Source organism: Nylanderia fulva, unplaced genomic scaffold, assembly GCF_048542155.1.
Source record: "Nylanderia fulva isolate GAGA-0341 unplaced genomic scaffold, ASM4854215v1 Scaffold3, whole genome shotgun sequence".
Lineage (NCBI taxonomy): Eukaryota > Metazoa > Arthropoda > Insecta > Hymenoptera > Formicidae > Nylanderia > Nylanderia fulva.
In genome coordinates this window covers 6,615,558-6,627,966 of record NW_028190368.1, presented here as the reverse complement: position 1 = coordinate 6,627,966, position 12,409 = coordinate 6,615,558, and the positions used below count along the sequence as shown (strand labels likewise).

Below are 12,409 nucleotides of genomic sequence, written 5' to 3'. Positions count from 1 at the left end.
CGGCGAATTAAAGCAGACGCGCAATATTATGCCTATAACGATGCGAGCTGATTGTTTGCAAATTTCGTGACGGTTTTCTTTAATTGGGCAATGACGAGCGAGAGAGAGGATCTATCGGTTTTTGTTACATAACATAATCCTTATTATCGCGTTGCACGATTATCTGCGGTCGCGTCGTTCACCGCAGTGATGTTTGTTAAATTATTTGTCCCTAATTTGTGGCTGCATTTCGTATTCCGCATTCGAGGGATTGCATTTTATCGAATCGATATAATAGAAAAGTGATTGAGGTCGCGCGCAAAAGAGAGAGAAATTCGGGAAAGCGTCGGCCATGACGCCTGTTTAAATACATAACGCGAGATGAAAAGCCGGGGAGAAGGAACGTCCGCCATGATTATTCGATGTGAAATTTCATGAATTAACATAATCGCGCGAAATTCATGTTCGAGCGATTTATTTGACAGATGAGATTTCGTTGGAAATAAAGTTGGCTCGAACGAATTTTTTCAATCTTTTTTTTTTTCCACAATTGTTTGTTTTGATCATCGGAATGCGATAAGCATCGACGAGGATTGGAATTACGTAAAAGGACGCGATGCAAAATTCGATGCAAAAGGGCATGTAATTCCTTGACAGGTGGTGTGTTTTCATGCGTTTTTTTATTGCGACAATTTATTTCGACGTTTGGAATTTATTGCGTAATCAGATTCCGACCTGCCTTTATTTACCTTTGGGATTAAATAAGCAATTGAATAAACGGTATCAGTTCAGGTAAAACGGAATCGAGCTTTTTTATAACAAATTCTAACAAACAACGATTGTTAGATACATTGATACGTACATTATATATTGTTTATACGTTACACAAATAATAATTTAATATTTAATATTTTAAAAATATATAGGAGGGAAATATATGTAAAATATAAAAAATATTAAAAATTAGGAATTATTTGTTTAAAATTTATTTTTTATTTATTTTAGAATTCATCTTTTATATCCGGATAATAGTTTCCAAATATTTTTGAATGTATTTATCGTTATACAAATGATAATTTAATATTTTAAAAATATTATATATGAGAGAAATATATATGAAATATAAATAAAATTAAATCAAATACTAGAAATGAATTATTTGTTGAAAATTTATTTATTTATTTTAGAATTTTTCTTTTATATCCGGAGAGTAGCTTTCAATTTTTTGTATATATTACCATTATACGAATAATTTAATATTTTAAAAATATATGAGAAATATATATAAACTAAAAATAAAATATTAAAAATGAGAGGAATTGTTTATTTAGAATTTATTTTAGAATTATTTTATACCCGGAGAATGTTTTTTCGAATTGAACAGTTGCAGACAGAAATCACAATCAAGATAGAATTCTGATAAGATGCCTTTAAAAGAGAGTATATATAACTAGATTTTAATATATATTTCCATTATTGACTTGATGTTCTCTGCAATTGTAATTATCAATCGTCCAAATATAGAATTTATAAAACCGTAACGCAAAGCAACAACATAGCTTTTGATATATTATTAGTGCAAAATTTCAATTAATAATTAAGTAAATTTCTTGCAAATATGTAGTGGTCAATTAACTTTTAGCTAATTTTGAAATATTAGGAAGATGATTGCATATCATTTTGCTTTTTCATTACTTATAGTTTTTTTATAATGCGTTGTATACAAGAATTATAATGAGATTTAAAAATAGCAAAATTATAATTTCACATTGTGCTGAATCGAGGACGAATATAAATTCTCGCGTTAAACTTATTTTAAGCGAATTCGATTTTTCTCAAACAAAATTGATTCGAAAAAAATATTATGTGCTATTGAAAATTGATCTGATTAACATATTATAATCGAGACTTTCTTTTCTAAAAAATCACTCTATATCCAATTGGAGAATTTATGATGTGTCCAAGGATCTCTAAAGAAATTCTAGAAATTTCTTGAAACATTTTTCTCTTCGTAAATATCGAATATACGTTTTATTCCGCGGGCCGGTAAGAAAAAACGAGTCCCGCAATTTTGTTGGCCACCAACACATTCGCGGTATTTCGGCTTCGCCAGCGTTTCAATGCTATTCCAAATCACGTCGCAATAGCGAAATTTGCGTGGTCTGCGCATGCGCGTTGTTTTCCTGTTTTTCCTTCCTGCTCGTTCCGGGACGCGTCTTGCTCCGATTTGCGCGAAACACGCCTGCGCCCTCTGACGGCGGCCCGCAGCGGCGAGGCTGAAAGGCGTTGAGCCACGCCATAGTTGAAAAGGACAGCGCACGAGGCGGACGCCGGGGTCTGGACGTTCCACGCCGTTTTACACTTTTCACCGACTCCATTGCTGTGATATTAGATTCTTTTATATCTTCCTTATTAGGTGAGTGAGCTCGACGTTCAAATCGATATCCGGACGCGCGTCTTTTTCACCGCGAGAATGACGAAATAATCGGGACGACATGGCGCGGCGGGCGGTTCCGCGAGATGGCGAGTGTTTTTTCTTGTTTCGGAGAGACGGGAAATGCGCGTCGTTTACGGTGGCATGCGAATTTCCCGCGTGAATCAGCGGCCGTTTGCGAGATTTCTCCGCGCTATTGTCCAGACGCGACTGCACGAAACGCGGGGAATTCGCTCGGAGTCCTCCCGAGAGTGCGCACGCGCGCGCGCGCGCGTCCATCCATCCGAGATCGATCGCCGTGGTTTTCCTCTTCTCGCAAGCTTTTCACTCGTCGCCATTTTGTCCCGGGCACGACCTCGCCGACCGCCATATTGCCGATCCACGTCTCTCGACTTCGATGTGGTTTCCAGGGATATCTCGCGTCGTCGCGCCACGATTTCCTCCCCTCCGCGAATTTTTTTTTGCTCTCTCTCTCTCTCGTGTCGGCTTATCTTACTCGCTCCGACAATAGATGGGTTCTTTGTAGCCGGACGTTTGTTGCATTTTTTTCCCTCGACTTATCCAACTTTGTTTTTTTTTTGTTTTTTTTTTATTTTTTTTATTATATGTATACGTTAGGAATTTTGTCTACGAAGGACGAATCAAAGATTACCGATGTAAGAAATATACGATATAATAACGTAACGTGAATTATATTTTCGGTAGTGACAGGAATATTTGGAAAAAAAAAATCATTTGTCAACAATTTGTTTCGTGCACACACGTTGCCGCTCGATACATCGTCTGACGTAACCCGCTCTCTTGCGCGAGATAACAATATAAATAGATTATGCAATCGCATGTAGGCCGAGAAGCGACGTCTCTCTCTCTCTCTCTCTCTCACGATATAGCCATATCTCCTCGCGGTACTTCGCGACTGCGTACCTCGCTCGATTTCCCCTACGCTGCAGATATGTCCAGTTCTCTCCCAGTATTCCCCACCAGGTCGCGAGCTGCGTGATCGATTTTCCGTATTTATTACGCGTCGCTAATACAAATCGCGCGCTGACGTAAATCGAGTTAGACCTCCTCCGATTTTATTACTCGCGTCTCGGGGCGGTGACGCGCGAGAACCGCTGATACGTCATCATGAAAATGCGTGAGCGATCGTGATTCTTCGATCCCTTCTTACACGGTTTCGCAACAAGTTCAAAGTGTCGGCTACAAGGTATACATTTTTTTTCTCTTTTCTATTAAGTTATTTACGTTTTCGGCGTTAACGGTTTTACGATTTTCGCGTTAGAAAATCGAGATTTTTTTCTGGGAAAAAAAAAAAAAATCTGGTGACCCGGTCGAGACTGCGCCAGCAGTAGCCGCCCCTGGGTCCCAGGGGCCTCCGCCGTTGTTGCGCAAATTGTGCGCGCAGCCCGGACGTCGCAGCTGCGCGTGCGCGGTGCTTGCGCGTCCTCCTGCATCATCCCCACCAAATAGCAGTTCGTTACCGTTACGAGACACGCACAAAGGCCAGAGGAACGATCTGACCGACGCGCTTGCATCGCACACGGCCATTTTGGAAGCTTCGGTGCTTCGTTGCGGAGCTTTTTCGGAGCCTTTGTCGTCCTCCCGCGAGAGAGCCGCGTGCCAAGAGGAGAGAAGAGGGATCGTTTAACCGGAAGTCGAAAGGCGTACTTGATCGGGTACGTCGTCCGGCTCCGATGTGCGCGATAATAATCGGCCGCGGGAGGACGAGATAGCGTCGGGTCGATCGATAGAACGTAGAGGAAGATACGGAAGGGGAGAGAGAACAGCTCCATTTCGCACTCGTATGTTATCCGGTTCTCGTTCGTTGGTTTTTCTTTTCTTTTTTTTTTCTTTTTCTTTTTTTGTTGATTCATCGTTCGTTCATCGACAACATTTTACCTGTTTTTTCTTCCGTCTGCGCAGAAACGAGGAAACGAAGCCAGAACTACCATGGAGGACGACCAGCAGTTCTGTCTCAGGTGGAACAACCACCAAAGTACGCTCATACAAAACTTCGACACACTCCTCGAAAGCGGAACGCTGGTCGACTGCACCTTGGCAGCGGAGGGGAAGACTCTGAAGGCCCATAAAGTAGTCCTCTCCGCGTGCAGTCCATACTTTGAGGTGAGTGAAGCATTCTGTTTATCATTATCTAATCCTATCTTATACCGAATTCTATGAGGTATCAGTCTTTTTATACGGTATAGTTTTAAAAAGGTACGCACACCATTTTTCAAACATGTGTGTCAGCTATGAATTCTCTCTTATATTTTATATTAATCTGAAGAATAAGTTCATTAATGTAATTTATGAGAAATTCTATTTATTTTTGCCTGTATTTTTCTGCTATAATAATTATAGAGTAATATTTGTATCTGATGATATAGAGAGAGAGAGAGGTATAGATGCAATATAGTGTTTAAAAAGCAATATTTATAGTTTCGTTAAAATTCATGCTTGCAGAGTTTATCAGTTCTTAGCGAGAATGTGAGTTAAAATTGGAAGGAATTATGACATAAGATAATTGTGTCTCTAACAAATTATAATTTTGTACCATGAAGCTTTTCCGGTTGCTTCTTTGTCCCGTTGGCACCGTTGGGGTTAGATCAATACGAAATACTTTGGTAGAGAGTGAGATAGAGTGTTGAGAAGCGTTGGGAGGAAGGGAGAGAGTCTCAAGTTGAAACAAGATGGCCGTGCTTGTTGCCTGGGCAGGAGTGTATAATGTGCAGTGGGTGGGAGGGGAAGGTGGGGAGCCAAAGCCTGTGTAGCCCCCTCCTAGGTTTCCTCTTGATCAATACAGGGAAAGCAAGATGGCTGATTTCCAGGGCACTTGCCCTGGGATTTTATCCTGATATGGGTGGGGATGCAGAGATGCTATTGCAGTAATTGAATATCATGAAAATTTAATATTGTACTTGAATTGAATCTACAGTTTCAGAGAGATAGTACTTTATATTCTACGCTTTATATGAGACTAATGCTTTCTTTCAAATAAATTATTTGGTTTATAATATAATATTTAAATTTGTATTTATAAAAATGTTTTTATACATACTTGTGTCTTATAATACAAAAAATTACTGGGGTTATTTCATGTCTAAAATTCATGCTACATGTAACGCATAATGAATGCTTTGATTAAAAGAATATGTATTTTTGTTACAGTGCCTCCTCAGCGAACACTATGACAAGCATCCAGTCTTCATACTCAAAGATGTTAAATTCAAGGAACTTAAGGCGATGATGGATTATATGTATAGGGGGGAAGTCAACATTTCCCAAGACCAATTGGCAGCACTCCTCAAAGCCGCTGAGTCTTTGCAAATTAAGGGCCTTTCGGAAAGTAAAACGGCTGGTAGTAGTAAGACAGAGTCCAGACCACAGAAAACCGTCTCACAACCAACAGCACCATCGTTAGACATTCCACACGCGTCTTCCGGTCTGACGATAGAAAAGAACAAAGTTCCTAGGCAAAGTATGGCACAAGCTCCTGTGGGGGATTTACCGGAGGATACGGCTAGTCCTCGAGAGCCGAAGAGGCTCGGCTCGAGGTGAATATTTCAAGAAATAATAGTTTTTAATTGCATTGTAATTTTTACATCCGATTATAATTTTTCCTACTTTTAAAACATTTGTAAAAATGATTTTATTTTTTTTTTTATCAAGTAGAGAAGGCTCGCAAAGTCCAACCACGAGAAAAAGAACCAGGTTTCGAAGAAGAAGTTTGGGCGAAGATAATACGATAGAGAACCAAGATGCATCGAATTCCAGTGACATGCCTCAACAAATGGGTGTGCCGGCGCTTGGAATCGCGCCTGTGGCAGACGAAAAAGTACATTCAGATCCAACAGATTCTCTCGGCAGGTCAGCTTTGATGACGCAGCTGACGAAACCCGCCGACGAGATGTTACAGGTAAAGTGTTACGAATTCGTCTGTTTGTCTTTCTCTCTCTTTATTGCGCGCGCGTGCCAACGCTATAGTAGAGGCTGTCGCCAATGGGGCGGTTTCTTTCGCTTCGTTGGTAAAGAAAAATTCGTACTTTATCCTACTGCTTTGGTTTTATCCACGTTGCAGTGTGGAAACGGTGTGAGACATTTTTTCCTTTTATTGCAAACTTAATTTCTTCTGTAAAAAGAGCTCTTACGATATCGCAACTTTTAACATGTCTTAATATTTTGTAGCTGCCACTCGAAAAGCCCGAGCCAAATGATAATCTCATCGAGCCAAAGTCTGAATACCTAGATGAATCTGAGGAATGCGTCGAAGACCTGACGCTGGACGACGATATGAACGATCTAAATGACATGGAGCAGGATAACAACCGAGCTGGACCATCTCACGACTCCGCCCAACACACCTGTAAGTTTGCAATTCTTTCCATTATATTACATTGTTTATTATAATTTTTGGTTTTATCGTAGCGGAATACAGGGTTTATTTATCTCAATTAGACGATACAAATTGTAATGGCGTGCGTTTAAACTTGCGCATCGTTAAACCGCGTCTGAGTATGGAGAAAATACATACAGCGGATAATTACATTCTATATGAAATTTCATGCTCTGGAGAGAGAGTCTCAACGACAGTAGCGAATCTTCGATCCAAAAAACTTATTTGGATCGAAGCGGAGCTTAACGTCTAGTACAGTGATTGGACAGTGATTCTTGAACATGAGTCGCGATATAATATTGCCAGTCGTGATAAATCGTGTTTCTCTCGGTTGGCTCGTAAATTAGGGAAGGGCTTATGTGTTGAACGAATGAATAGTTTTGGTGTCGCGAAGTCGTTTCGTTGTTTTGTTTGTTATCTGTTGAAGCGGGACGTGTGTAACAAATTGGCCGACACTAGCTTGGGTTTCCTCGTTGCAGGTGGGGGGGCGGGAGCGCGGTCTCGGTCGAGAGGGAATTTGGGTAGTGGTGATGGTGGTGCCCTATGGGCTTCGCATTTCCTCGAATGTAAAAAAGTGCCAAACATGCGGCGGCCGCGCCCGGACGTTGACGTAGGCGCGTTGCTTAAATCACTGGCAAGCAAGCAGGGCAGAAAGTATAGTTTAGACTCGGTTAAAATGTCCCTGGAGGCAATATTACAACAGGGCGTTAGCACCACTCAGGCATCCGAGATGTACGGCATTAATCGCTCAACACTGCAGTTCTATTTGAAAAAATTGAACGTCGTCAGAAGGAGATGGAGGCAACAACCTGCTAGTACCCCCTCGGTCCAGCCTAGACAGACTTAGTCTACGCACGCGAATATTGTAATGTCACACGCATCGTACTCTTCTACGTCGAGTCTGAGCAGCCAAGATTGTCAGTATTAATAGTCGCCGTGTAATTTCGTTTACAATATTGGAGACTGATAGAAATTTGGGAAATTTTCTTAGACCGTTCGCACAAATGCTTTATAGAAAACATGCACATTGCTGACAGATATTCCTCCTTTATATTCGCATTTGGACGTTAAAATTATTCTGAAATCGAAACTCACCGACAAGAATCACTTCCAAATTGTTTTAACGATAATTCAACGATGTGTGAGTCGAAGTAAGGCAAAGCGATACGTACAAAGTATTTGAATTTCAACTATCAAGTCAAACTATCAGTATTATTTAACTGTTTAAGTGTTACGTGTAGACTAAGTGTAGATTGTTTAAAATTTGTGTGATTGCGATCTATATGTGTGTATCGTGAGAATGTGCGCGAATATGACGAACTGCGGAACGGATGTGTATGTTATTCCGCGTAATTTGCCAAATATTACTTGTTGTAACGAACCGTGAATATAGAGGGTCGATTAGGAGTATATTGTGTAATATAAATGTATCTTAAGCACTCCCACTGTATAAGGGATCATTGTGCAATTTTCCGATCGTGAAGCCCTGTGTTTCGCTGCGTAATTTCTTGATCGATCTTACATATGTGTCCTCAAATATTTTTGTTCCCCTTTAAAAGAGTTTATGTGAATAAAGTACCCTTCATATGTATATTCCTAGGATGTCATATTTTTTACGGACACATTAATTGTAAATCACTCGAGATTCCTAAAAAGGATCTCGAATGATTCACACAACTTAATTCTAATCTTTATTCTATTTACTCGATCGCAAACTCGAATCGCGATAAAGCAGATTCTAGTTTACGATTTTTCAAATAACGATGCATTTTCTGACGTAATTGTATCGTAAAACTTGTATAAGAAACAAACATTTAATTTGAATTTTACAACGAGACTTATCGAAGTGTGGTTGCCCTTTATTTTAGCAAGCCTTGCGTGGCACGTCACTGGTGACCGAAGTAACGCGGGGGGTGTTGTGGGCTCAGTGGCAGGAGGCGGGGACGAGGTGTTTTTAGCAGCTCAGGATGTCGCACAACAACAGGCTCAGCGCGACTCACAAGGTAGGCTCATCCTCGCCATTTTCCAACCGTCTCCGACCCCCGTAACAATAGGCACTCGTAATTGGCCCAACTCGCTAAAACTTGGAGCACGTTTGTCATGCGAACATCTCAACGTGAGAGAATATCAACTTCACAATGGTCAAATGCAAATTCGAGACAAATTTCTGATCAAGTCGAGTATAATACGTATAATAATACGCGTACTTCTTTGAATGAGCTCTCGAGAACGTGGAAAATTTCGAAACGTGATATGTATCTTTCTAATGTGGCGGGAACCGACAATGACTCATTCACAAGCTAGTACGCTTCTAAAAGTGTTTCAATATTAACGTGTACACAGCGAGTAACACACATCTGTGTGTGTGTATGTGTGTGCGCGCGCGTAATTATATGTGCCTATTGCGCAGGTGGGACGGAGCTTATTTTTCTTTCGCTGTCGATAACGTGGTTCAACCTAGATTCCGGTGCGTTCAAGTGTAGCACGGTCTCTGAAAGAGCTTTTTATTTTCTATCAGGGCATGTAGAGCTTTTCCGTTCAAATTCCTAAGTTCTTTATGTCTCTTTCTATCTTTTTTTTCTTTCTTAACGTAGCGTCGCGACGCGAAGTTTGACGTAAGACGAGTCGCGCGCCTTTTTTTCTCTCGTTTTTTTTTTTTTTTTTTTAAATTATATCAGCATCGATTTTCTATAATTGGTAATACGGTATTCGTTCTGTGACGCCGACTCGTCTTTGTTAGCCTCGCGATGCGCAACGCTGCGGCCTCTCTCTCCTCCGAAAGGAGTACGACGGCGCGAAGAGGACAGCCCGCAATTTGACAGGCGGGAACACGAGACTTAATCTCTCGTGTCAATTTCGCGCATTAAAAAAATCGAGATGAACAATAACTGTATCTTATTTCTGGATGATAGGCGACATGATAATCGGTATTATTATAACAGTAGATATAATAGTAATGCATATAAAATTATTCTTTCATCGCGAAAAATCTTTTATCATTTTTTTTTACATAAATGCGTTCATAGTAGGAAAAGATCTGAAGAGAGAACGAGAGAGAGGAGGGAGGGAGGGGCGAGAATGAGAGAGTAAGAATACGAAAATATAAGAATCAGTATATAGATCATAACATTTTTATTTAATTTATTCGGTTCGCATAAAACAGCGTGAACTATATCTATTATATTCGCGGGTTTTTATTAAACTTTCGATTTCTTGTGAACGACAAGATGCTTAAATAATGATAATTGATTTGTGATTAAAATTAATAAAAAGAATTTAAAAATAATTGAAGATGGAATCTCGACGGAATAAAATTTGAAACGTGTGAATATCTCAACATGAGTAGATAGATGAACAAATAGCAGGTAGATTTCTCTCGATGGTCCCTATCTTCGTAACCGATCCATTTAATTCAGGTTTATGAATTTTTACAGAATTGACTAAATAAGTGTATTCGACGATTATTATTTTTATTTACGTTCTCACAGAACCCGGGGAACCTTGAAACTTAAAACTCGCTATTTTATATTCGAATTTCGTTCGCAAAGCGGGAAGTCGTAGCTCAGCGTATTTAAACGATGGAAAAAATTTCGACGCGCATCCGGTTAACGTTATTTCCCTGTTGCTATGGGAAATTGAAGCCGAGGCAACGTGAGAATTTCACGGCGCGGGTAGGAATATAACGGGATCTCGTCCAGTCGATGTGTGAGTCATGTCCCGACTCCAATCGACTCGTTCTATGTTCTTCGAGAAATTTGATGCTGTACGGGAAATAATTTCAGCGGCGTTAGCTGCTGTCGTTGATCATTTTACGCTGATCCCTGCCTCGGACAACTCGAAGTTAATATCGTTCTATTTAACGCAGCCTTTGCAAACACTCGACTATTGAGTGACATCACATTTAGCGATGCTTGCCATATATATAATTAGAATCTGATTTTTTTAGACATATTACGCGATATTGCGTACGATACCGAATTCGTGATAATTTATGAAATATTATGATCTCCTCTTAGCAGGATTGATATTGAGGATATTATTAATATATAGATAAAATTAGAAAATAAAAACTTTGCACGAGAGATCAAACAAGACAAGGAAATATGTGTTTCTTTTCTCTTTTGATTATATTTAATTATTATTTTGTAATATATTGTCTTTTATCTTTCAATTATCTGTTTCCTTTCTTTCAGTTTGTTATGACTGTCCATATTGTTATCGTCCAGTTAGTGGACAATTTATCCCTCGTATTGATATACATCCAATTAAATGCGAAACCGTACAGAACAATTACAACTATTTGAAAATTGCATCTTTTACGAATTTCTCCATCGATAAACTTTTGAGATAGTAGCCATGAATATGAAGTACATGAACATATATACGTGTAATTTAGAAATCGTATTTTATTATTAGCAGACTGAAAAAATAGAATATTAGTTAGGAGATAAATTTACACAATACTTTACACTTTGATGTAAATGATTTTTACTCGCGTTTGCTCAAGTGTCACTTCAGGAAGATAAGATGGAAAATAATAGAATCATCTGTTATGATTTATATTGATGGCCTAGATTTGTCGCATAAGGACATTGAACCGCATATCAAGACGATGGTATAAGCACATTACATAACAATAAAATCACTGCAGCACCAATAAAAATCCAGTTCGATACGCGACTGTTTCTTCGGATATAATAGATATAGTATTTTACAAATACACAATTGTAATAATGAATATTAGACTGGTTACAAAATTTAATTTTACATCTATGTAGCGAGTGATATTTTCGAATAAATCAATCTGAATAAGGATCAAAATTAATTTAGGTTAATATATCCAAGTGAAAAAAATCAAATTCTCATAAGCATTTCTATATATAATATGTACTTATTACGTGGCACTTGAAGATAAAAATAATATCAATGACATCAGATTGGAGATAATATTAAAAAAGTAGTTAGTGGAAATTATTACAAATTATTTTACATAAAAATATATATATACATGATATGAATATGTATGAAATTATTTCTACGAAGCATATTTTTAAGCTACGATGTTCATGTACATTGAATCTAAAATATTAGAAAAATGAATAGGTCTCGCAGATTTTAATATGAATGAAAAAATAAAGATAGGTTAATTTTTTCTGCGTATTAAATTTTCCGTCTACGCGTGAAAGAGGTTGACCCTAGAAGAAATTATGAAAGGAAAGGATTTTTGCCAGCCGTCTTAGTTTGGCAACGTGTGTCGAGACGACAAAGCCAGCTGCGGCCTCGTCGTCTCGCTTGCATCTGCCAATCTACGACAGCTGTGCATTAGGCGGCAGATGATGCAGACCGGATGTCGATTGGCCACCTGGTGGCCAGGCGAAAATTGTGCGTATCGTCTGTCTGTCCTTAAAAATCCTTCGCGATTCGAGAAGCAAGCATCGTATATAATTCGGTGGAAAATCGGAAATCTCTCCCGCGCTATTTACAGCACCAATTATCCTCGCGAATCGAGATACGAGATTGAACTCGCAGTTAGATGACGTGGTAATGATTCTTCAGGACTAGATAGCTGGTAATCGACGCGATTATCGAGGTCATTTGATTTC

General features: G+C 39.1%; 1 protein-coding gene across 50 annotated transcripts in view; it reads left to right on the top strand.

Moving 5' to 3' along the window:
* Positions 1-12,409, top strand: part of LOC114933442 (longitudinals lacking protein, isoforms A/B/D/L) — a 246,568-nt gene that overhangs the window by 872 nt on the left and 233,287 nt on the right. For 46 of the 50 annotated variants that reach the window (XM_085484440.1, XM_085484449.1, XM_085484442.1 and 43 more), the window contains exons 2-6: positions 4,337-4,537; positions 5,582-5,967; positions 6,083-6,329; positions 6,599-6,776; positions 8,675-8,809. In XM_085484440.1, the coding sequence (XP_085340566.1) occupies positions 4,364-4,537; positions 5,582-5,967; positions 6,083-6,329; positions 6,599-6,776; positions 8,675-8,809 (1,120 nt within the window). In that variant the 5' untranslated portion in view covers positions 4,337-4,363. Of the gene's footprint in view, positions 1-2,258; positions 2,396-3,461; positions 3,621-3,890; positions 4,216-4,336; positions 4,538-5,581; positions 5,968-6,082; positions 6,330-6,598; positions 6,777-8,674; positions 8,810-12,409 lie in introns of those variants that run through there. The other 4 variants (XM_029305985.2, XM_029305987.2, XM_029305986.2 and 1 more) reach the window with 4 other exon arrangements.